This window comes from Manis javanica, chromosome 13 (assembly GCF_040802235.1).
Source record: "Manis javanica isolate MJ-LG chromosome 13, MJ_LKY, whole genome shotgun sequence".
Classification (NCBI taxonomy): Eukaryota; Metazoa; Chordata; class Mammalia; order Pholidota; family Manidae; genus Manis; species Manis javanica.
This window is the reverse complement of record NC_133168.1, coordinates 69,629,677-69,656,518: the sequence shown is the minus strand read 5'-3', so window position 1 is coordinate 69,656,518 and position 26,842 is coordinate 69,629,677. Positions and strand designations below refer to the sequence as shown.

The 26,842-nt window shown below is 40.6% G+C and overlaps 1 protein-coding gene and 1 long non-coding RNA gene across 4 annotated transcripts in view; one reads left to right on the top strand and one right to left on the bottom strand.

The window, feature by feature from the left end:
* On the bottom strand, window positions 1–22,568 carry LOC108410385 (uncharacterized). 2 transcript variants are annotated; one of them, XR_001856477.3, is made up of 3 exons: window positions 15,743–22,568; window positions 10,924–11,061; window positions 1–2,251 (listed from the first exon to the last, which is right to left on the bottom strand). It is a non-coding gene; the product is annotated as an uncharacterized lncRNA (long non-coding RNA). The 2 variants fall into 2 exon arrangements; XR_001856476.3 differs by lacking the exon at window positions 1–2,251 and adding an exon at window positions 4,802–5,576.
* Window positions 22,569–22,775: 207 nt separating this feature from the next.
* The window catches only part of CNKSR3 (CNKSR family member 3), an 82,930-nt gene continuing 78,863 nt past the window's right edge, over window positions 22,776–26,842 (top strand). Inside the window, exon 1 of one of the 2 annotated variants that reach the window (XM_037023404.2) lies at window positions 22,776–23,302. Coding sequence is in view for 1 of the 2 variants with exons in the window: in XM_017681424.3 (XP_017536913.1) it covers window positions 23,251–23,302 (52 nt within the window). In the remaining variant the exon portion in view is untranslated. The remainder of the gene's footprint in view (window positions 23,303–26,842) is intronic. The other variant, XM_017681424.3, reaches the window with a different exon arrangement.

The following is a 26,842-nucleotide window of genomic DNA, read 5'->3' as shown; positions in this document are numbered from 1 at the left end:
GAAGGCTTATCAAAAACTAATTGTCTTGGCCCAATCCCCAAGTTTCCAGTTCAGGAGGTCGTGCTGAGGCCTGAAAATTTGCATTTCTCAGAGGTTAGCAGATGGTCTGAGGGCCACATTTTGAGAACTAGTGGTCTAGAAGTCATCTTAAAATTCTTAACCTCCTCAGCAAACGGAAGTTAATACTTTGTACTTTCATGGCACTTGGAAGGGATAGGGCAGGGAGGGGTTGTATTAATGATACTAAATTTTGTGAGATCTTCACATGAAAACATGTTATTTTAAGTATGATTTTAATCTGGTGTTATGTTGAAAGTCACAAATGTTGCTGGGAAGGGAATGTGGGATATTCTATGCATCCGGCAAAAAGTAAATATGAAGGATCCCACTATACTGAGTGCTTACAGGCTTCTGGGTAGTTCTTCCCATGGAAGCCGATCTCAAAACAAACCTTATTTATTTAAATTGGAGTCAGTGGGAGTTCCCAACAAGAAAAAACAGTTGTAAGATCAAAGCGCTAAGTGAAAAAACATGCAACAAGAATTTTATATTAGTACTGTCTAAAGAATTTTTCAGGTAAGCATCAGTTATATTTTATTGATGTTCTTTCATAGTTACAGTGTCATGAAGCCATGGTTTTAATTTCACTTTACTCCTTTCTTAACCTTTAATACAAATATGCTTGGTTGTTTTACTGAGGTAAATGCAGTTCTTTAATCACACAAAGAAAAATGGGGCCGTCCAAATGTATAGTCAGTTCCTCATTCTTTTACAGGTCCACAGTGGCAATCTTTCTTCGGGAATATATGTTGGCTGAGGTTGCTATGCTGGGTTTTTAGATATTACAGTTATATTTTATACTACATGTTGCCTAATTGCTAAATGGATTCATCACTCACTTTTCACAGTGCTGATTTGTTTTTGTCCAGGTTTTAAATAATCCCAAGAGTTGAAACATGTCTTTTGCAAAGTAAAAATTGCATTTAAGATGTAAAAAAAATACCTCCAATATAAAATAACTTATCATTTTACATGTCTTTAATTTAAAAATGACTCCAAATTTGGTTTAAGCCACTTACAAAAAGGTGGCTTTCTTTTTCTGGTAAAGATTGAATTACATTTGTCTTAATGAGATATGACCCTTGTAAAATGTAAATGTTACAGCAGAGAAAGAAAATAACCACATACCACATACTTCTGGGGTGGCATTCTGTTTATTGTATAAGAGAGTTAGTGTTTTACCTGGCTTTTCACGGCCACAGCAGGGAGCAAGATGTGTGGGGAAGGGTCTTGCAGTGAAAAGTAGCCTGACTGATCTTTGAAAGACCATCTGGGAAACTTGCCTCCAGATAGCTGGAGAGTGTCCTGGACACTGAGCATCTGGACAACCACTGTTCCCACGGACACACAGGGGTGCTCTGCTGCGGGCGTTGAGCTTAAGGAGGGCTCCGAAATTTAGGACTCTCTTTTCTTCTTAATCTGATTGCTTTGAGACATTTGTTTTGGAAAAAATTCTATCAGAAATTAAAAGTGAGGTTCATCATAGCTATAATTAAAAACACCAGATAATAACAAATGTTGGGGAGGATATAGAGAAAATGGAACCCACACACTTTGGTTGGTGAAATGCAAAAGGTGCAGCTGCTTTGGAAAAGAGTCTAGCGCTCCCTTAAACCGTTACATCTAGAGTCAGCAGCAGGCTGGGCAGCGGCACTGATTCCTCTTTCTCCCTCTCTCCCTGTCTCCTGCCCGCTCCTTCCCATATCCTCTCAGACTCTCCTCTCTAGCATGTCACCCCCATGAGAGTCCGGGCTCCTGCTCTGCCTGGTCACTGTTCTGTCTCCAACATCTGCAACAGTCTGTGACACATAGCAGATGCTCAACACATTTTTAATTGAACAACCAGGGAAACAGATATACAGCGAAGTCATGAAGAGCATACACCCTGGAGTTACCCTCCTTCCCTGTGAATTCTGGCCCAGCTCGCACGGTGGAACTGTGCATTAGTTACTCGGTCTTTCAGCCCCTTTAACCTTAGTTTCCTTATCTGTGAAAAGGGATAATAATAGCACAGAAGATTTTTGAGTGACAAGCACTCAGCAACAACAAAAAAACCCATGAAAGATCAAGAAAATTCATTTAACAAACTGTAACTAAGAATTGACTACATCACACGTTGGTATCATCTCTGCAGATGAATCAGATGTGGTCCTCAAGCTCATAAGGAACTTTCGTCCCAGGAGGGATGAGCCTGTGAAGAATATATCAAGGTGAATATACCACATTAGTCAAACACATTAGGCATCGCGGATTAATTGAACTTTGTTCCCAGGGTTTGGTATTAAGGAGACACAGTAATTCTGAGAAAAATGTATTTCTCTAAAATATTGTTAGGTGTGAAAATATTCATTCCTATATATTCCAAGTGCACAAATATAGTCATCATGAGCAAATTTTATTCCATGCTTGGCCAATTTACTTTGTTTAAAAATAATGAAAATTAATATATGGAACACATGATATATTCAAAAATACAACTTTTGGTCTTTTTGTCTTCCCCTCTTCTTTGAACGTGTATTCAGTGGAAGTACTTTTCCCCCGTTCCTGGACCACAACTCAGGCAGGCCTCGTGGAACCCGGCTCCCTCTCAGATCAGGGTGGGTGTTCAACTGTGATCACAGCAGCAGGTTGTGCCTCTCTTGACTTAAAGTTCTTGCTAGATCTTAGTTCCAGAAAATACTATAGTAACAGATTCACAGTCCATAAACTTAATGTCTAATAGGAAAACTTAATAGAGAGGGGAGACCTGGGCCATGATTCCATATGTTCCATCCTTAGATTTACTAACTTAGTAATGACAGATTTGCAAGATTAATCAACACAAAAACAGCCCAACTTTCTGCAGGAGCTGTAGGTCACTTATTGTTAGATAACTACAGTTAGGACATTTTGCAAAGTTTCTCAGAAGATTAGGGTGCTCTACAGTATTTCTGAATAGGGTGGCAAGTAGAACCATTTCAAAATTCCCTAGTTTAGGTGCTCGTGACCTGGCTGTTAAACCACAGAAGTCTATCACCACATCCTTAAAAGACAGGAGACGCTCTGGAAAGAAAGGATGGCAGCATGGGAAGTGGCATATCCCAGTTCTTAGAAGACGAATATTAGGAACTTTTGTAAGGAAATCATGGCTATGTTCTTACTGATGCATTTTTTAAAAAATGTGTTTTAGAATAAAGCTAAAAAAAAAAGTTGGCTGTTAAGAAGACACTTTAACCATAGAATGTCCAAATAATGGTTTACTGTCACTATGATACCTAACAAATATCATATATATGGGGGTAGGTGTGCATCTTTCCATAGTTTTAATATTGGGTGAAGGAGCCAAGCATCAACACTCTGCTTTCAACTTAAATAATGAAGGCATTTTCACTATTCTTCTGTTAAAACTGGAATGTTGCTGCTTGCTCCTCTTTAGGAGAGGCCCAGAAGCAACTTTTCTGTATAAAGCCAGACTAGTTATGAACAAAGCAGACAAAGATCCACTTAAGTAACAGTCCTTGCATGGTAAGAATCTAGTTAGTCTTTACGAAGTCCTTTATGCATATTTTTATATTTAATAAAATAAGAGCACATGAAATAAAAATGTTTTGGTGGCGTCTTACCCATATTAAAGTAATATTAATGAGTGATGATCATGTTAAACTAATATTAGTGAGTAATAGACCCTAAGAGTGGCTTTTTCCCTGTTCTGGCCTCTGTCCTCATGCTCAGTGGCTCTCTGGCTCTATCACCCAGAGCTGCTGATGCCAGTCTCTTAGGTCCCAGCACGGTCCCCGGAGGTGCAGACCTCAATACTTAGAATGTGCAGGATCAGAGAAATCTCTACTTAAGCTATATAATGTAGTTAAACATTTCTGAGTTTCCCAAATCCCTGTCTTCCCTGCTACCAGGACACAAGTTTATTTGGTCTTAGTTCTGCCCATAGTAATTTCTTGCCGATGTGCTTGAATCTCTCTTTTCCTCCCACCATACAGGAGGACAGTTCTGAATATCAGGTTTGCATTCCCATCTACTCTCATGTTACTTTTGTGATCTGAACTGAGCTGTATTACAAAAATCTCAGCTTCTGCTTAACCTATGTTTTCTATCTTTAACTCACAGTATCTACTTTTTGAATTATATCCAAAAGAATGTTTTATAGTTCATGTGTACAGCACCAATTCTTTGCTGTCCTCACAATGGCATGTAAAAGTAAATCTGGTGTACCAGAAAATAGTATCGGGGACCTTGGGGTTGAAGAAGAAATTTAGTATTTAAAAGTTAAAGGCAAATGAACAAATAAATGCATACATCAAAACAAAGCAAAGGGAAAACTCTTGTTTCACAGACTAACTTCTTAATACAGGATTTGCTATTTTTAAAATGATCAAAGATTATTGCTAAATCTGGTCAATAGATTTTGATAACATATGGTTACATAAGCATTTTTTTGCCCTTTTCTTCTGGTTTTGAAACCTAAAACTTTAATGAAAATACAAAATTTTTATTCTGTAATTTCCTTACATCTTATACCACACAGTTACAGGATTTACAGCTGTCTAACCCATGGAGTATGTACCACATTTACCCATATTATCAAGTCCCTACTCATACCCCATTGCAGTCACTGTCCATCAGTGCAGTAAGATGCCACAGATCCACTATTTGCCTTCTCTGTGCTACACTGTTTTCCCGTAACCCCTCACACCATGTGTACTAAACATAATACCCCTCAATCCCCTTCTCCCTCCCTTCCCACCCCTTTGGTAACTGCTAGTCCCTTCTTAGAGACTGTGAATCTGCTGCTCTTTTGTTCCTTCAGTTTTCCTTCGTTGTCACACTCCACAAATGAGGGAAATATTTGGCACTTGTCTTTCTCTGCCTGGCTTATGTCACTGAGCATAATATCCTTCAGCTCCATCCATGTTGTTGCAAATGGTGGGATGTGTTTCTTTCTTATGGCTGAATAGTATTCCATTGTGTATATGTACGAACTCTTCTTTATCCATTCATCTACTGATGGATGCTTAGGTTGCTTCCATATCTTGGCTATTGTAAATAGTGCTGCGATAAACATAGGGGTGCATATGTCTTTTTGAATCTGAGAACTTGTATGCTTTGGGTAAATTCCAAGGAGTGGGATTCCCGGGTCAAATGGTATTTCTATTTTCAGTTTTTTGAGGAACCTCCATACTGCTTTCCACAATGGTTGAACTAGCTTTCATTTCCACCAGCAGTGTAGGAGGGCTCCCTTTTATCTGTATCCTTGCCAGCATTTGTTTTTCTTAGTCTTTTCAATGCTGGCCATTCTTACTGGTGTGAGGTGATATCTCATTGTGGTTTTAATTTGCTTTTCCCTGATGATTAGTGATGTGGAGCATCTTTCATGTGTCTGTTGGCCATCCGAATTTTTTCTTTGGAGAACTGTCTCTTCATATCCTCCACCCATTTTTTAATTGGGTAATTTGCTTTTTGGGTGTTGTCACATAAATTATTGGGAGAAAAAATCTTTCTCATCACTGCTTGTTTTTTTTTTCCTGGAAGATGATTTACAAAAAGTAATAAGGTCATTGTCAACATATGCCCTCCAAAAAGAAATCAGTTTAACTTGTGCCAATGAGTCATTTATTTCAGTATTATGGAAGACTGGGGAAAAATAAGACATATAAAATCAGGACAGTCTCTGGATTCCTTTATACCTAAAAAAATCCCACAGAGACCCTTCTGTTCGAATGCTTTACTTTGAATTAAAATGAAAATTAATTTAAAATTTAACTTGAATTAAAATAAAAAGCCATTAAAATAAAGCTATTAAAATAAATGTTAAGTCACTACTCCAGACATAGTTATTGTGGGCAAGTATTCAAGGCTCACCAACCTTTGCTCTTCTTTAAGAAGCAGGTCAATGAAAGTGGGAGATGGAAGACACTGAGAAAGGAGAAGGTGCATACACATGCATGCCCCCCACCCCCCTCTCGTGAACAAGGGGCTGCCTCTGTGACAGTCCTGCAGGCTCAGCTGGTGTTTTATGGCCTTTGTTGGTTTTGCTCAGAACAGGGAATGATGAGCAGGCCACATGGTAACTTGTGAACACCCAGATGCAGCTGTGTGCTGTCGTTTTCAAGGAAAACGATAAAGGTGAGCTCACACATCGTCATCATGGAGATGCATGGTAATCAAGCATAACTGTTTGGCATTTTTTAGAAATGCTGTAATTATTTTATTTTTGCAAAACCAACAGGTTTTAATTTCTTGCTTTGGTGTATTTGTAACTGGGGATTCCTTTGCCTTCTATGGCATCCCTCCTATATCCCCAAGCCAAAGTTCTGATTATGAATTCAGAGCACACCCTGCCCCCTCCGTTCTTTCATACTGTGCTCCTGGCCCCAGAACCAAGGGAGTGAACGTGGGGTCGGAGGGTTGCGGCTCCCAGCGGTGGGTGGGAAAGAACCTAACTGTCTAATGTTGGAAAAGGGAAGGGAGGCCAAAGTTCAGGGATGGTCCTGTAGAAATCAAAGACTCCACCAAGATTAAATCGTGGTTGCCCTGAATCCTTGAGTTTCAAGCAGGTATACTGAAGGAGAGGCGTTAGGAAGAAAGGAGAAGGCCTGTCACTAGCATACACCAACGTCTCCCTCAGCATCTTCCACCTACCGACCTGAAGCCACAGACCTCTAACCTGGCTTACCTTCAAGACACACAGGGCATCAGGGACATCTCTGACACCCCACCTAGTATGGGATGTGCCTGGTCTGAGTATTCTATGTTGATGTGAATTTTAAGGGGTCAGTAATCATAACATGTCCACTTTGTTCGGAGCTATTGAATATACAAAGAGTGTTCTCACTACTACTAATAACCCCAGTGGTAGGCATTATTATCATCCCCATTAAAAAATAATTTTAAAAAATCAGCTTTACTGAGATACAACTGGCATATAAAATTGTAAGATCCTTAAAGTGTACATCATGGTAGCTAGATATGAATATACCTTGTGAAAGGATTCCACACCCCGCCACCCTACCTAGTTAATTAACAACATCCATCACCTCACATATTTATTTTGTTTGCCCATGGTGAGAACTTTTAATTTCTACTCTCAATTAGCATATTTCAATTATACCCATTTTTAAGCCAGTAAATTGAGGCTCGGAGATGAGAAGTCCACAGCCAGCTGGTGGTCAGAATTCTTGCTGAGATGAAAAAATGGACTCTCAGAAGGCCCAGTTCTTCTCTGTGCATGGGTCCTAACTGACTGCACAGAGATGGAGGTAAATTGAGCCCAGCACCAAATTTTCCTCCCATTTGTGCCCTGAGTTCACTGCTTTATCTCCCAACTTTCTATGTTGCCACTTACTACTTATATAACCTTGGCCTAATTGCTTGACCTATGTAATACCTATTATTTTTACCCACAAATTGGAGTTATTGATAGTACCTATCTTATAAGATTAGTGAGAGTATTAAATGAGAAAATAAGAGTATCTTGTTCTTAGCCTATAGAAGCATATGTTTTACTATTATTATTACTAATCATAATTATTATCACTTTAAAAATAAAAGACTTATTTTGAAGATCAATAATCATTTTAAAATTTCCCTTTTATTTGGTCATTTCTGAAGTTTCATTAAATGAATATGGTAATGCAATTACAATCATGATCTGCTCATTAAAAGCCTGTGGGGAAGTCTAGGTTATTCTATCAATTTTTGACTGCATCTTATCTTTCTTACCATCATTTGTGCTAGACTTTCATAATTACATTTCTATGCCTCTTGCCTGTCCTTGGTCAACCTTAACCTGGGCCTGGCTCATAGGTCCATGGTCCACTTACCCTAAGACAAATCCTGAGCCCTAGGCAAGACAGTCTGAATTGGCCCTTTGTCGTTTTTATGCTTCGACGCCCTTCATTCTATCCTGTCATTCCTATATTGGGTTTGGAATCATCTATTTTTTAGTAAGCTTGTGATTTCTTGATTACTCTGCTCAGCTAGGAAAAATTTGCAAGTTCCAACTCCTCTGCTTTTGATTCTGTGTAAGTTCCTGTATTGAATTCATTACTCACTTCCTACTTCACTTAACATCCATATGATTATTTACTGCACTCCATTCCATTATTTACTGATCCTTAATGGTTACTTCAAAGTGTCTGCCTGAACTTCAACTGCTTATTCTTGGTGCTTAACAAATCTAAAGACTCTTATCTAAATAATGTATAGGTTTATATGAGAAGCAAATTACTTGACATGGTGACCAATGAAGATAGAAATATCATTCATGTGAAATATATAGTGTACTTGAGCAGAAATGGGTCTGGTTGAGACAGCATTCTATAAGAGTTTGCCAGAATTTTGATAGCAGTTGTCATGAGTTCACCTTGTCCAGATATGCATATAATATAATAGCTATGAAATTATCAGGAAGACAGAAGGATTTATTTGTTTATTTATTTATTAAGGTACCATTGATATACAATCTTAGCTCAGATTTCACATGAGCAACATTGTGGTTACTACATTCCCACTATTATCGGGTCCCCACGACATACCCCATTACAGTCACTGTCCATCAGCATAGTGAGATGCTAATCTCTGCCTCTATTGTCTCATACTTGCCTTTGTGCTATACTTCCTTCCCCGTGTGCCCCCTGTATTATGTGTGCTGATCATAATACCCCTTAATCCCCTTCTCCCTCCCTTCCAACCCACCCTCCCCAGACTCTTTCCCTTTGGTAACCACTAGTCCATTCTTGGGTTCTGTGTGTCTGCTGCTGGTTTGTTCCTTCAGTTTTTGCTTTGTTGTTATACTCCACAGATGAGTGAAATCATTTGATACTTGTCTTTCTCCACCTGGCTTATTTCACTGCGCATAATACCCTCTAGCTCTATCCATGTTGTTGCAAGTGGTAGGATTTGTTTTCTTCTTATGGCTGAATAATATTCTATTGTGTATATGTACTGCATCTTTGACAGAAGGATTTATTGAATATGAAATGAGAAATACATACTTTTCCTATAGACCTATTGTAAATAAGTTCTAATGCATTGACAGTAGGTTCAGATATCAACCTTCAGGTCCTTTTCAATAAGGAATTGATAATACATTTAAGAAGTATAACTAAGAAAATAGCCTCTGTTTAATCTAGTTCAGATTCTCCACTTGGACACTATTGACATTTTGAGTGGGTAATTCTGTCTGGAACTATCCTATGCATTGTAGCATCGCTGGTGCCAGTAGCATCCCTTAGTTGTGACAATGACTCACGTCTCCAGACTTTGCCTAATGTTCTCCGTGGGGCAAAACCACTTCCTGTTGAGAACCACTGGTCTAATCTTTATAAATTTATAACACTGCAGCAAAATGCTTAGAAGAATATTGGACTTGATTTTCTTCTTTTTTTTTTTTCATTTTTGTGCAAACATTTTATTGTAACTTTTTGTTTGCATTTTTTAATTTTCTTTGTTCCCCTTACCAGAATAACAAATTATTATATTTGCTACACATGATTGTGAAAGTGTTTTATCATTATTATTATTATTATCACTATTATTATTAATCATTACCTCCTCTTCCTAGTAGACTCTAAGCACCATGAGGATAAAAATCTTTTTCAGGACCCATGTATTTCCTTGTCTATGTTAATGGCTGTTAGTTGGTGAGTGCTTAATAAATATTTGTGGAGTAAGTGACTGAATGACTTTATCTTCTAAGTGAGAGGCAGTATATTCATGGAGCACTAGAAAAAGCATCAGAAGGTCTGGATTCTAGTCTTGGGTGCACTATGGGATCTTTGGCAAATCTTTTTATTTCATTGGCTTTCAGTTTCCTCATAGATTAAACCATGACCCAGGGAAGACCTTCCTAGGGTTCCTATAATAAAGTACTAAGTATTGGGTGGCCTAAAACAGAAACACATTGTCTTACTTTGATCTTAGGCTGAAAGTGTGAAATCAGTGCTTCTGCAGGGCTATGCTGCCTCTGAAACCAGTAGGGGAGAATCCTTGCTTGCCTTTTCTAGCCTCCAGTGTTGTCCAGCCATCCTTGGAATTCCTTAGCTTCCAGATGTATCACTCTAATCTCTGCTTCCATTGTCTCATGTGTCTTGTTCCCCATGTGTTTCTGTCTCTTACTTTATAAAGATTTATTTTATATTGGATAATGAGACCTAATGATCTCTAATTTGATTACATCTGCAGAGATCCTTTTCTCAAATAAGACCACATTCACAGGTACCAGGCGTTGGACTTAAACGTATCTTTTTTAGGGGACATAATTCAACCCATAACAGATTCCATTTAGTCTGAATGTTGCTACGATGGCTTCCTCCTTTTTCCATTACTCTTAAACTATGTATCACAATCAATACTGAGAACAGAATCATAATCTGAATACAATTTAGCATTTAGGCCCCTTAGAAAAGCAACAGCTGAAACCTAACAGTGCTAGAGGAATCTCTGGGGATGGACTTGAACTGTCGCCTACACTATAATGCTGAGGACACCACACTGTGATAATAGTGACTCTCCATGAACAAACACACTGCCTCTCATTTCAGGCATCACACACACCATGTATGACAATAAAACCAATTTATTATCTGGAAAATTGCATAAGGAGGGCAAAAATCAAGCATTTATCTGTCTTTCTCATACAAATTATACCACTATACCATGAGAGGAAGAATCATCTTATAAAATGATTTTACTTGATAACTAAAAGAACAATAATAGAACTACAACATCACCACTTTCTAATTCCAACTAATGAATAGATCTAGGCAATGAGCATCAGTAGCTCCTGAGGTTAAAAAAGAGTAAAAACCAGATATTTCTCCTGATGAAAGAAACATAAGAATATGTAGAGACTTTCCAAAGAGATCATACCTGAATCTGAGTTTAATCAAGTTTCTGGATCCAGCTGCCAATTTGTAGGTTATGCAGAAGACAGAGGAATGTGTTGGACTGAACCATGAAAATGCAGTTACCAACATTCAGATGGTGGGAAACTCCACGTCAAATGAGCTGGAACATTGAACAGATAATTTGTAACGTAAAAGAATAGAAAGGGGGACATTAGATTGTATATTAAAAGATTTATCAGGCTAAAGAAATGGACAATACCAAACTACAGTAACTAGCAATCAATGCTTGGATGATAGATGCAGTGAAGGAAACAAGTCAAGGTAGTGCTTAATTTTGGAGAGAGAGGGTTAGGGCACAAACAAGGGACTTCTGGGGCAGCTGACTAAGTTCTGTCTCTTGGGTGGTTTCAAAGCTGTCATCTTACAAAAATTCACAGTTGTTGCTTATAAGCTTCACACTTGTTCATAGTACTTTCCTATAGCTGTTTTAGTTTAAAATAAAAGGTTAAATACCTCTCCAATATTGAAATACCACTCTAACAAGCTGGGAGACCAGGTTTGGAGGTAGAAGTTCTAGACTTCTCAGAGTTCCACTCTGGCACCTTGTGGTCTTGGAGAGTTGGCCCTGGCCCACGACTTAACCCACTACTCTCTCACTCCTCACTCCATCTCATACGGGAAGGGCGCTTGTGCAAGCATGGCCTGCGGAGCCCTACAAAATCCACACCTTAGAACTGGGGAAGGCACACTGGCAGCCTGTCCACACTTGGCAAGACAGACGTGAGGGGCAGCCCCGACCTCACTGACTGAAGACTTGGGGCTAGGTGGGCAGTGTATTAGTCTCCTAGACTAAGGGTTGCCATGACAAAGTGCCATAACTGGGTTGCTTAAACAGCACAATGTATTGCCACACAGTTCTGAAGGGTGCAAATCCAAACCAAGATGTTGGCAGGGTTGTTTCCTTCTGGGGAATGTGAGGCCTCTCCTCCTGGCTTGTAGATGGCCATCTTCTCCTTGGGTCTCTTAGAATCATCTTCCCTCTTTCTGTGTCTGCTTCTGTGCCTAAATTTCCCCTTTTTATAAGGACATCACTCATTCTAGAGTAAGTCCTAATCTAATGACATCATTTCAGCTTGATTAACTATACGAAGACCCAATCTCCAAATAAGGTCACATTCTGAAGTACTGGAGGTGAGGACCCCAACATATTTTTAGTTGGGGGACACAGTTCTACTCTTATCAGGCAGGAGTTTTGGGATTCCGTGGAGCATGGTCTAGAAGGGGTACCATGCGTTCCTAGTAGCCATGTCCCCTTAGCTCCATAGCCCCGTTCCCCTGCAGGAAGGGCCATAGCCAGAAGAGGGCCATAGGGGCCCAGTGGTAGGGGCCTGTGCAACATGCTCCATTATGTGGCATGTAGAGTTATAAATTGTAGCAAACTTTGTCCCAGTCTTTCCCTCTGTCTTGCCATTTCGGAGCAAGCTGGGTCTACGACTTAGTGCCACCCACTACATCCCTTTGCCTGAATGTGCCAGGGAATTAACACTCCCCCGGGGGCTGCCCTTAACCCATGACTGAGGAGGCTTAGGATATGCCCCAGCTCCCTTGCTCCTTGAGACAGATAATTCTGAGGAAAGGGTAAATATGTGGGTCAACACCAAAGACTTTCCCCCTTGTTTAAAAATGTCATTAAAAGATATTAACATTGAATTGTCATATATATGTACGCATTTTTTTAACTTAGTTATTTTATTTTTTGTCTGTCTCTTCCACATTAACAAAGAAGGTCCAAGAGGATGGGGATTTTTGTCTATTTGGTTGATTGCTGTATGTCCAAGACAACACAGCCCTGGCACGTGACTACGGGAGCAATGCTGTCGGGGATACGGACCGTAGGAGAGTAGAGAATGGCAGCATTCATGAGACGGGGTAGAGAGATCAGAAGGCAAAATTCAAATTACTTACGATGCTGCATTTCATAATCTTATTTTGTTTTTACCATGATTTTCCTTCCCCCCAGTATTATGATTTTTGTGTATGGTGTAAGATAGTGGCCCAGTTTCATTCTTTTGCATGTGGCTGTTCAGTTTTCTCAACATCATTTATTGAAGAGACTATCTTTTCCTCATTGTATATTCTTGACTCCTGTGTTATAAGTTAATTGATCATATATATGGGTTTATTTCTGTGGTCTATTCTGTTCCATTAATCTGTGTGTATTTTTAATGCCAACACCATACTGTTTTGATTACTATAGCTTTGTAATATAGTTTGAAATCAGGGAACATGATACCTCCTGCTACGTTCTTCTTTCTCAAGATTATTTTGAAGATCATCCAACAATTCTAATCCTTTCCCCAGGCACCAATAATTTATAAAGAATCAATTTTCATTTTTCTATTAAAGGTAGAACTCCACTATTAAGTCAGGTTTTATGCCTACAGTTAATCTGTACACTATTCTTTTTCTCTATTCATTGTCTTTGTCTCTTTTTATTTCCTAGGATTTTTTAAGTTAGGACATGCAAGCCAATTTTGTTTTAGCTCGAACAATTCATTCAAGACCTGGCATTCAACTTTATTCTTTCTGAAATGTTTACCTATTTCTAATTTCACTGAACTTTGGTAATTTCCATTTCTGTGATGTGATTCAGCCAGGAAACTGAATACATGATTTCCCCAATTGCCTAACATAAGTCCAGTGTGATGATCTTTACTACAGTAACAATCTTTGGGGTGGGTTTATTTTCTTTTAGAAAAGATCATCTAATTTTTAGAAATGTTATTTAATTTACATCACCTAGAACAGTAGGAGCTGGTGGTAGAAGCTCCTTGTTGAATTGATAACAACTCACAGACTTTTTAAAGTTGTCTAAGATCTGAAGGGTTAAGTACAGCATAGTCACTAAGCATTTCTTTTACATCCAGGGAATACAAAGAAAGTAAAATGACACAATGATGACCATGGAAGAGATAGTGGAATTATATGACTTAAATGAAGAGTCAGTTTAGTAGAGGATTTAGTTGGGCATGGGTAGAAAATAATTAGGTTGAGTAGATTGGTCTTTAGATGCAAATAGGAAAGCTGCTGAAACAAAGAAAACCAAGGGACGTATCTGGCTTTGTAGTATAAACAGGAAAGCAACAGCTTTGTAAGTGTTGAAAATGAACACTGTACCATTTATTTTGGCTCTTAGAAGACTTATCACATTGTTATATTTACAGTCCCTCAGCATTTTCAAATTATCAATATAATTAATCACATGAGAAGAGGCCTTTTATTTTAGTCCATTCTCCCACATTAGATTCTGAGGTGGAGTGTATGTGTGTGTGCAGTTATTGTTTTTATTTTGTTTTCCTATAGAGCCCTTTACTCTCATACTTGTTTGTTGGTTACTGTAATGTGGAGACATTGTAGAATTTTATCTCCAGTTGAGCCTTTTCCTTCTGTCAACAAATAGGTTTCACAGATGTTTTACCTATATAACAAAATTAGTTATCTTGTGTTAGAAAGGTCAGTCCACCTTTACTATAAATATTATTACCATTTAGTCCCTTTGCTGGAGTTTATTTAGTTTGCTACTGATGAAATAGTCAAAAATTTTTTTAATCTCTATCTGATTGAGATTGTGACTTCATCAAATGACACATTCAATAAATATTTCTTGAGCACCTGCTTTGTGCTACACATTGTTTTTCACTAAGTGTGCAGCACTAAAGAAAAAAGAATTCTGCTTTCATGCAGTTACATTCTGATGGGGTGGGATTGACAATGGATAAGTTAGTAATGTTTGAGATAATGACATATTGTATACTATGTAACAGAAATCTTAATATAGAAGTAGGTCAAACATTCTGTATTAATTATCTATTGCTGTATACTTTACCCCAAAATTTAACAGCTTAAAACAATAAACACTTATTATTTCACCAACTTCGATGAGTCAGGGATCCAGGATGGGCTTAGCTAATGGTTTAGCTCAGGTTCTCTCATGAGGTTGCCATCAAGATGTTGGCCTTTGGGAGTGACCCAAGAGAATGACATAGCCTCAAAGTCACTGATCTTCGCTTCTGCCATATTCTGTTGGAAGGGAGTTACTCACTCAAGCAGAAGGGAATTAAGCTCTACCTCTTGAAAGGGAGATATCAAAGAATTTGCAGATACATTTTAAAACCACCATAGTTACTCTGGTACATTTAAGAACAAATTAAATGGTATATTTCAGAGGTATTTCAAAATTAATTGTGCCTTGTTTTGTACACATTGTTAGTATATTACTCTTTGTTCTATCATATTTATTATTTGTTATTATTTTTGGACAAAGAATTGTTGAAAATGTAGGTTCTTTGAGCTTCACTCTTTCCTTACTATTTTGGTTACTTTGCTACTCTGCTGTCAACACTGTTTAGGGTCTGTTAATAACACTTGAGTCTTTTTTTTTTCAATCAATTCTGGGATTAGTTGATGAATTAAGATTACCTTTTATCCCTTCACATTTTTATTGGCCATGATTTGTCTAAGTGACAGGGAGACTGGAATTACATGGCCAGGGGTGAAATAAAATCCCCTCTGGCTCTGAAATAACTTACTTTTCATGGGGTATCTACAGTGTACAGAAACATAGCTCCTCTGTGGAACCCACTTAGGCTTCTTCGTACATGCTGCAGAATGGGACAAAAATTTAAAACTGTGGTGAGCTACACTTTAGCCCAGAAACCTGGTGAGATATTGTATATCATTGGTCAGAGGATTTAAATAACAGAAATGTGGGTGAAGGAATAATTCTTTGGTTACTTGACTATAATATTTGCATATTTGATTGGAACAGATGAGAGACTCACCTTTGTGGTCCGTGTGTGATGACAGTTTCAGGGCTAATCTCTTAATGACAGAAATGGTAAATTTGGAATTCATCAAGCTCAACTTTTCTCCATGACTCGATTCCCCTTTGGGCAGTCTTCCATGGGAAGCCTTTAGGGAGTCTTTAAAAGTACAACAGCACTCCTGGAGATTGACAATGATTCAGCCTCCGGACCTTTGAAGATAAAGGACTTTTGTCAACTATATAAGGCCCCCTTTTCCCAGAAGGGAATGCTTTTAAGTTTCTTAATGGATTAATTAGTAACTGAAAATAGCACCATTCTTTGGATTGTTTTCACTTTTGCAACAAATAACTGCAAAAGCAAGTGCTACAGAAGGAATAGGAAAAAAAAATCATATAAAAGATAATCAGTCAATTTTCAGACCTTGTCAGTTATGTGGCAATTTCATCTCTACTCCCAGATTCCACCCTGAATAGAAGCTGTTGATGGAGTCAGATGTTAAAGAGAAAAGGAGAGTAGGAGAGACACTTTCCCTCCCCTCGTGTTGGGTGGGGAGTTTAGTGTTATGAGTGTTGGCGACATTTTTGGTGGCAGACACAGACGGAGGAGGAGGGAAACCCATTGTCTCAGGAAGACACAGTATATTACACAGTGAGTGCAAAGGTGGTGGTGGGGGGGGGAAACCCGAGTGCTGATTAAAGCCATACTTGTATCCGGGAATTCTTCTGGGTGGGAGGAGACAGACCTCAGATGTATTTATGTTGGTTTTTAAAACAGTGTTACTCAGTGTAGCGATGGTTACATTCATGATGACACAGATCTGAGAGAGACTTTATAGATGGTTTGGTTCTGACCCCAGAGACATGTAATGATGTGGTGAATCACTACTTGGTGAAGGGATGTGGGCAGAGCTAGTCCTAGAACCTCCCAGTACATTTTTTTTTCTCTGGAACAAAACCATTGCTTTTGGATTTTCACTCTTTGTAAAATAGTAATTTAATTAGAGATTATTCTGTGACTTTGTTTTCATCGGAGGGGGAAAAAAAAGGAACAAGAGCCACAGAACTAAATAGACTATAAATTGTAAATAAAAATCAGGTGAATTCAAATTCAAACAGCGTTTGCCTGTGAGTCCTCCAGGGTGGGGGGCTGGCAAGGTGGAATGGGCTGGCAGTGAGAGAGAGGTTCAGTCCTGAGTGAGACTGGGACGTGTCACTTCACGCCAGCTGACATTGCTCTTTCTCAGGGAGGGTACAGAGTTGGCATCTGACGACTAGTAATAGTAATTAGTGCTTCTCCGTGCATTTAATATTTTTATTTTATTTTACTACAGAAGTGAATTCCTCAGTTTGACAACCAAAGTTTGCTTGTCATCATTATGTTATTGATAGGTTCTGACAAATTGCATATCTTCATTCTATGTTAAAATCTATAAACAATGAGCAGAATCTGGAATCTACTCCTTCCCCCTCCCCCCATCACTATTCTATGTCCTATTTTCAAAGCCATGTCAGCAAATGAGTGACCAGGGTAAGCCCTGCAGATTTCCAGCAGACAGGAAGGTATCAGTCAGGTTCCTCATGCAAAACTGCCTCCCCCTTGGCTGTCCTCAACAACGGGTATCTCAATATTAGAAAAGAGAATTTCGAAGCTAAAAGGATCCTTAAAGTTTCTTTAGACCTTCCTTAACCTAGAAGCCAAAAGAGGCTGACTTACTCAAAGTTACAGGGCTGGTTGTAGTCTGGTTAATAGATTGGGATAATAAAATTAGTTGAGACCTCAAAGAGTTTCCCCTTAAAACCATTTTCTGAGAAAAGGGCCATCTTCAGCCAACACATTCGCAGAGATGAAGTTATCTAACCATAGGACACAGGCACAAAGGGAGAGGAGGTGGCCCTGGGAGACGAGGTGCAGCCGGGGTGCTCACAGGTGAGGCCAGCATCTAATTGTATTTCTCCTCTTCTTGTTCCCTGCTCCACCTGGCTGACCCCAGGGTGGCGTTCATGGGACATTAATTAGAGCAGGACAGAAGCGACGCCCGCTGAGTTCCTTCCCTGGTGTTATGCAGTTACCCTCTTTGTTTTCATCCACCCAGGAGCAGGGATTTCCTGGGGCTCAGGTAGCACAAGCTTAATTCCCAAAGAGCTTTATGTTTCCCCCAACCGCAGTTTCCTCCAGTTCCTGGTGTCTCCCCCACCCCCACCGCACAGCTGTTTCTCTGGGACTAAGCTCAGGCGGAGAAAAAAATGGAAAAGGAATGGCTATAACCCCATTCCTCTGTAACTCAAGCAAAACTTAGATGGAATTCAAACGGAAAAATAATTTGATCTGGGAGCTTTTTCCAGAATGGAATGTATTCTGTAAAACAATTACTATTAAACGACTACCCTTGCTATCACTGGTGAACTGGTTGCGGGTTTTAACAACCATTTTGCTGACTTTTTGGCAGCAAGTGTGAGTTTTCCTGTTCAGTTAGGCCTTTGGGAGTGTTCTTAAAATCCTATGGAATCATTCGACTCCTTATAGGAAAACACTGATTGGTATTAATTTTCATGCTTTCCCTTTTGATGTTGAAATAGACTGAAACACTTCTTCCTTCTTTTCAAAAATGTCCTTTTCCCTTCTACCTTTCCCCCATCCCAAGTGATTATAGTATTTCCAAATAAAAGACGCTAGTTGTAGAAAATTAAGGAATAGGGTCCTGTTACAGGAGCAAATGTCTAAGAACTCCAAGGGGGAGACATAAATGTGCTTTTAGTGAAAATCTGGATATGTTGATTAGCAGTGGCTGCAGAATCTAAATACCCTTGATAGGTTCAAACTAGAAGAAATTTTCCTCCAGTATGCAATTGTAGCCACGTAATGAAAGAGCAAACATCTTTTAGACTGAACTTAGAGTTCATTAAAGCTGCTTAGTTATAGTCTAGAGCATTTGAATATATCTTTCTATTTGACTTGAAATGTCATTGTCAAATATTTTTGTTATGCCAAACTCAAATCAGAAAAATACAAAATAGTTCATGAGCAATTATTTTTATGTTCTTCTTGTTAACCCTTGAGAGAATTTTGAATAGTTTTGGCTTAGTGTGTTTATGATTCTCAAATTTGTGTTTTATTTCTAATGCTCAAAGTTTATTTGGCCTAATTTAACTGTAGTTTTATTTTTAGGTGTAGAATGACCTACATTAAACATTTTTTTAAAACTTTCATCTGTCATTATCAACATGGAATTAAAGAAAGCCATTGAGTCTGGAACTCTTGGTATTCTGCTTACTTGTTCAGAGATTATGAGTCCTGCAAAGTAAAGTTGAAACTGTAAGGACAAGGACAACGGGTGCAATGGCATTCTGTTCTTTATGGACACTGGGCAACTTGATACATCAGTCCGTTGGGGGGAAAGGCAGGATTGATTGTCCCTTCTTTGTCTATTGCATGCTCCTTCGTTAGCTGCTTCAGCTCTTGAGGCTTAGGGAGTTCAACTCTTTTGTAGGTATTGTCTCATTTAAGAACTCTTCAAAAATGTAGCTATAAATCCTGGAAAATAGGATTTAACAGTGCCAATGTTTCTCTTTTGTGTTAGAAACATTTCACCAACATCTCTAGGTCTGATTTAAAATAGGTAAGGCTTTGAACGGTTATGCAATTGACATTGATCTCTGAGTGACAGATAGGGCTCAATGACAGAACACCAGCTTTCCTACTGTAGGATGACTTAGTTAATGTAACTGAACAATCCAAAGAATTTGAAGAAGCAGGGCAGCACTATAAGACCTGATACAAAAAGAGTTTGAGGACTTTATTTCCTGAATTTTCTGATGGAGAACCTGTGTATTTAGGGAGAGAAACACATTACTATGGTGGGAAGAATTCAATACAAATGGAATTAAATGGAGGGAGGACAGATCAGCAGCAGCTTGGAGAGTTTAGTTAGCTGACGACTTTGCAGTGAGGTAATGTCATAGATAAGAATGCTTAGCTCTAACTGCAGGATATTTCCCAGACAGCATTTTGCAGAATTGTTTGGGACCTCTCAAGATAAAAGATACTGTAAGAGACACAAATGAGACAATTATTTGCAAAGAAAATATTAAATGATTTCGGGAATGTTCTGAAAATAGTAAAGGCAACGTGATGGGAAGAAAAGGATACTTAAGAGAAGGACCTTTGATTGAGAGATTAAGTTAAGATAAAGCTTGCTTTGTTTATTTTTTCTTTCATTCTGGAAAACATTGTTTTGGATTGGGGAAGGAGGCTGGGTCCTCACAGACTGATAACGTGTTTAAAATTATTTGCTTGTTTTCCTCCTCCTGTTTATGAAGTAAATTATAGCAGTAACCACTAACCTCAAATACTCCATCCCTGGTTCTGAAATAAAGAAATTAATAAAATAAGAGCTCAGGCTCTTAAGCAATCCTTAAAACTCCTGCATGTGGGTCTACAGAGTACTTTCCTCTGCTTAAAGACTGCAGAAGAAAATCCCCACTCGGAAAATCACATGATGCCTTTGATCTCTAAGGAGTACTGGCGTTTGTTTCTGTTTCTCTCTTGGGCCTGGCTTAATGCCTTACAGGTACTGAATGAATATTTCATTGATTGAATAAATGACCTAAATATGCAAGGAGACCCAAAATCAGAAAAATTAAGGAGTTGGAAAGTGAAATCTAGGAGACCTGGGTTCTAATATCAGTTCTACAAATTCAGTACAGTTAAAAAAAGGAGTTATTCAGCTCCTTGTTATGTTTTGGGAATTGTGGCAAACCTCAAGGTGCAAATGAGGAGTTGTGTTTGTGAAGATGGCATAGATACAGTTTATAGCATAGCTACTGATTATAGCTAGCAGAGAAGAAAAATTAGCAAATTTATAAATGATCATTTGTACATGCTTTAATTTCCAAAACCTAAGATGCTGCCTTTATTATATATCATTCATTAGTGACTTTGGACAAGAAGGCAAGCCTCTTGAAAACTTTCACATGCTAACAGCTGTAATTAAGGCAGAAGGCCTTAGTTAAATAGTAATTAGCCTTCAGGACTTGAAGTGTAAATAGCACACTAGTTCATTTAGATAGTTAATTAGTCTTCCAGGTTAGAGATCTTCACCATGGCCTTCCTCTGGGGCTATGATGGATTTAGGTACTGAGTGCCCAGAGTGTGCTGACTCAGTGGGATGAAATTTTGCAATCTCTTGCTTGACTCCCAGAACTTTAGCTTTTAATTCTCTAGTAATGACAAATGCCAATGGATTAGAAAACATTGTGAAAACACCAAGTAAAATTCTACGGAAAAATCATTAACACTTGACTTTTCTTCATAATTAGAGACCATATGGTCCAATTTATTTGTGTTATTCCAACCTGATTACTAATAACTGCCCTTTTATACTCAGGAATATCTTGGTTGGGAGATAAATTACACGGTCATCCTCATCATAATCAAAGATGACACAATATACAGTGATTGCTGTAACTAAAGGTGTGGATAAGATCAGTTACATTTGCAAGAGAATCCGGTGACGAATGTCAAGGTCTTTCTCCCTCCCTAGTGCCTTAAAAATGGTTAACAATTGAGGTTATTAAGTTTAAAAGATCATTTTCTTTTGAAGGACAACTCTACTCTACCAGGCATTTTGTCATTGCCAAGTTTCTTTGTCTGCTAATAACTCTTTCTCAAAACAAACAAAACAAAAAACCCCATTGTATTTGATTAACTGCTATCTCTGCATTGTTCCGTTCTTGAGTCCTATAGATAAGCTGAAGTGGAAGGTGGATCTAATGTTTTCACTTTTTAAAATATGTTTCTTTTCTTAGTTATTCCAGCTTATCACACAACACAACAGACGCTTAGGCCTGCTGCTAGCTATCTTTCCCACGCATGCATCCAAACAGACCTGTATAAATAGTACATATCACCTTAGTTCAACAAATATTTAATGAATGCAGTGGCTGGCACATAGACCGTGTTCACAGCTATTTATTGAATGAATAAATACCAACCACACCTTTGTCTCCGTGCTGGGTGCTACCAGCTAGGTGGTAGGAAGAGGGAGCAAGATGAGAAAGCTCTATATAGTTATCAGGGAGGTTCTGCCCTCCAAGGGTTCACAGTCTCCAAGCGGATGATGTAAATAAATTGCCACAATTGACGGTAAGGATCATAAAGTGCGTATCTTTAACTATGAGTGGGAGGTAGAGCTCAAGAGGGTTGGGGAGGGGTTGCAGGTGTGGGAGGGCTTGAATGAGGGGAGGTAGGTATTCGAATTTAGGATTTTCCCCAATTTAGAGTTAGCTCTGGCCCAGATTGAGTCTCGTGGATGTGAAAGGGCCCTCCCGTGTCACTTGCTGAAATTGTGCACATGCTTTTTTTTTTTTTTTTTGGCTAACAACGTTCCCTTCACGACTGATGACTAATCCAAATGAGCTTTAGCTCACTTTGCAAATATGAGTGTTAGAATAAGGCAATAAATAACGCTAATATCTACCAATTTATTATGATTCATTCTAGTGGCAAGGTTAAAGTATCATTGCAGTAGCATTAAAAACGAAGAGTTAAACGGTCACAATGTCATCAAAATATGAAGTACTTTTAGCTTAAGAAATTTAAAATGAGGAAGGCTTAATCGCCAAGTAATATTGATACAAAGCATTTAAAATGAACAAAACTTGCAGGTTCTACTTAAAAATTTTTTTTTTAGTGTATTGTTGCTCACAGCGAGACCAGACTTCTGTTACCAGTAAGACCCAGGCCTCGCCCCCGCACCGCGCTATCAAGGATGCAGGCTCGGTCTGCAAACCGCCCCTTGAAAAGGAAAGTGGGGCCCAGACGCTCCGGGTGGGTGCAGGCAGGGCTTAGAGAGGGAAAGTAACCGGAGTCGGCAGTTTCGGGCGGACCCACCCCCTCCCACGAGTGTCACCGGGTCCTCAGCCCCGCCCCCTCTTTTATTCCGGGAGCAACGACCCGATCCGAAACTTTGTAACCCGAGCGCGCTGCTCCGCGCTCCTCCCCGCCCAGCACGGCCCGCGGGGAGGCGCCGGAGGTGGGACTGCGGGCGGGAGGGCTCCGGGAGGCCGGCGCGCTCGGAGCCGGGACCCCGGCAGAGCCCGCCGCCCCGGGAGGAGCTGCAGGGGCCGCGCAGCGCGGCCGGGCGCCCGCAGGAAGTGGTGCGGGTGGAGGCTCAGGGGAGCGGCGGCCGCGCGCGCCGAGCCGGGGCCAGGGTCCGGGTCGCACCCCCGCGTCCCACAGCTGCTGTCGCCCGGGAGCAGCAGCTGCGCCCCGGCCCCCGCGGCGGCGGGGGTGGAGGAGGCCCCGCAGCTGGACGGTGGCAGCGGGAGGCGCCGCACGCTGTCCCGGGCGCTGGGGAGGGGGCCGCGCTGCCCCGGCTGAGCCGCGCTGGGATGACCCGCTGACCGCGGCCATGCAGCCTTGAGGGGCCCGCGGGGACGAGCTGCGGGGCGCGACCTCCCGGGAAGGGGCCGCGGGCGCAGGCAACAGGACGGTACCCAGCGCAGCTGGGCGGGAAGCCACTTACCATGGAACCCGTGACCCAGTGGAGCCCCAAACAAGTGGTGGACTGGACGAGAGGTGAGCGGGCCGGGCCGGCGTCTCCAGCCGCGGGGAGCTGGCGGGCCGGGCGCTCGGCCGCCCCCGCAGCTAGAAGCGTTACGGGCGCATCGCGGTGACCGTGCGAAGTTCTTCGGGGTGGCCTGTGCGTCCCTAGCTCGGGGCCTGCCTTCGGGGGTGCCTGTGGCAAGCCCAGGGACCCCGGTCTTTGAACCGGGGCGCAGGGATGGCCTCTCTACGGAGTGAAGGCTCGGGTGCCGAGCTCAGGACTGTGTCGGGGTGGAATCTGCGGGGCGGCGGGCGCCCCTCTGGCTGCCCGGTTGCGATGCCCGGCGGCCCGTCCCGGGGCGCAGAGGCACAGGCGCCTTTGTGTGGGTGGCTCCCCTCGGATCTCGTAAAAGCCGCCCGCCCTGAGCAGTTTGCAGGCGGGACGGGGCGGTTGGACAGGTAGAGGGCCCAGCTTCTCTGTTTTCGTTGGAGGAGGCGGGAGGGCACCCCAGAGCCAACACCGAGGCAGCCGCGCCGCCGAGAGACCTTGAGCCAGACTCCCGGGACTCGGTGGCTTCTGCTGGGGAGGCTCCAATACCCCCCCCGTGGCCCTGCATTTTTAGGCCCCATTTAAACTCAGGGAAGAAATCTGTTTTGAACCGCTCTCCTGAGTTATGCTGTATTTGGGTTGAAAGCAGCGGGGGTGGGGTGGTAGCGGGGGACCGAGCAGGGGGTGGAAGCGTGCACTCTGAGCTGTCACACTTACTTCTAAGCACCTCCCAAAGTTTTGAGGGAGGGGTGATCGAGGTTCCTCAAGTCTCTGTACAGTGCCAAGAGAATGAAGTCCACCAAGAACGACCAGTATTTTCATAGGTTCCTCGCCCCCCTCCCAGCTCAGCATCAATTTCAAGTTACTATTTTTTTTTCTTTCTTCTATCTGCTCTTTCAGGTGAGGAATGGTGTCCTCTCTCAATAATAATTAGAATTGTATAGCGCTTTACAGTTTGCTAAGAACTCTGTCTCTGTTATTGCCCTTGGTCATCACAGTAAGCCTGTGAGGTAGGTAATACTGGTAAGATCAGGCCACCATTCAAAACGTGTCACCATGGCTGGGGCATGATGGAGTTGGTCATCTTGCATCTCATTTCTCATGCCTGTGTGCTACACATAGACCGCGCTGGGATGGGATGTCCTAGATGTGTGGGATGTGTGGGACGTGTCAGTGGGGTACGACTGACCATTTCTTTCCCCTCTGGGAGAAGGAAAGGTATATTCTCCCCCCTGAGAAGTGGTTCGTTCACAGACAAAACTTTCCTGGGCTGTTAATTTAAATGATAATGAAAACAAGTATCTGCATATGAGTTAGATTTGCCTGGGTAAAGGGGAGATAGCATGGTCAGTGCTTGGCACAGACATTAATTTAAAAGTGATAAATACCCAGACTCTGTTGAAATGGGGTATGTTCCCCCATTCCAGTTACTACCAGCTTCCCCAACTAGCAACTTGCCAAGACTGAATTGGTTGATCTGTATTACCTCCATGTCCATCACAGAGGCAACTTAAGACACTGATGATTTCAGCAATTTTTTTAACCTCAACAGCTGTCTGTCCAATATGGTAGCTGGTAGCCACATGTGCCTTTTAAGTCCTTGAAAGGCTGCTGGTCAGAATTGAGATGTGCTTTAAGTATAAAAGACTTGTGTGAAGACTTGGTACAAAAAGAAAAATGTACACTATCTCAGTAATTGTCTATACATATTACAAATTGGAACAATAGTATTCTGGATATATTGGTTAAATATGATTTACTGTTTAAAATTAATTTCAGCTGTTCCTGAATATTAAGATTAATTTTACCTGCTTCTGGAAACTGGAAAATTGCATGTGTGGCTCACATTTGTAGCTTGCATTATCTTTCTGTTGTCCATCATTGTTCCACAGTAAAGAAGGGGTTACAGTTTAGCACTGGCTTTTCTGAGCCTCTGCCAGCCTACTTGATAATGTACAACCAGAAAAATGGTAACAGGCACACGGGAAGATTATGGAGTGAGATCTTCACACCCTCACAGTTTGTGTCTATTTTTTTTTTTTTGGTTTCTCTTGGGATAGGGAGAAGTGTAAATTCATATCCTGTTATGTCTGTTAGCATTTAGAAGGAAGAGCAGAGGAAAATGTTTTTGGTGTCCAAGTGCCTGGACATTATGACATTAGTTGAGCTTGCTTGCATCTAGGGAAAGTTTCCTACTGACCTGCAAGAGAAATTATGGGTGGTTTAATATATTGGTATCAAGGGTCACTGGAGAAATGGTAAGGTCACATACCTGTGGTGACTTGAAATGGAAATGCTTGCACCCTTTTGGACCCTTACGTATAGAATGATCTGGACACCTTCTGTGTCAGAATCTAGAAAAGATAAAAGGAGCAAGTATGGTGAACTCTTAGATGACAAGAGGCTACATTCTCTCAAAATTACATGACACATTACTTGAATATTTCTCGTAGTAATGTGAAAGTATTGACTTAAATTACTGACTTATGCAAACTTGCTTACTTCTAGGACTATTTTTAGCTGTTTTTGTTAACCTCTCTACCCAACCCCTGATTTATAAATACATCCTACTGATAAGCAGCTCTTCATGGAGACTTTACGGCTCTTGGTATTGCATGAATGTGAGTATGGGGATGATGAGCGCTGTAGAAATCCTTAGAGTTAAAACTATCTAAACCTGGCCACAATCTACAGCTTGCTGTCACGTTGATGTTATTAAGCAGATTCATGCATTAGGAAAAAGGATGATGTCTACAGAGTGAATTAATTAATCTGGCTTGTATTATTATTATAATTTTTATTTGTATTAATCTTTAGTTATGCTGTCACCAATTTTATCATATTAGTAACTCCTCAGTAAGGGTTGTAATGTGTCAGGCCCAGGTCTAAGTGTTGTTCAAGTATTAATTCATTTTATTGCAGAATTAATATGCACCCTTTAAAGTAGGAACTATTATTTCTCTTTTGCAGTTAAGGAAACTGAGGCACAGAAAGGTTAAGTACCTTGATTAATGTCACAAAGCTGGGAAGTGACAGACCAATATTTATCTCCAGGTCTTTTAGCTTTACTCCATTCCATCTTCTCAGGAGGTTCTTCCCAGGTCGCTTCTAGAGGATTCTCTGAATCTTCACCACATTGATGATAGACCCTCAGGTTTCCACAATATGAGGTATTAATATCATAGTGTTAGTGGAGGAGAGTCATCTGGTGTATGTGTCTTATTCTAAGTATTCAGTGTACGTCAGGAAAATTATTTGTAAATCAAATTAATTCAAAGGTTATGGCACCTTTCTTTGCCAATAATTCAGTAGTCTTTTGCAAAGCAAATGATCTTTTGCATGTACCAACAAGAATCAGGTCAGCTGTACATAACAGAAAACCCAGTTTACAGTGGATTGACAAAGTGGGAGCACTGACTTTTCTCTTATCAAGGAAAAAGGGAAGAATAGATATTAGCAGGCCGGAGATAGGGAATTCAGGACCCTAAGGGGTGCTGCCAGGGGCCCAGGCTCCTTGGTCATAC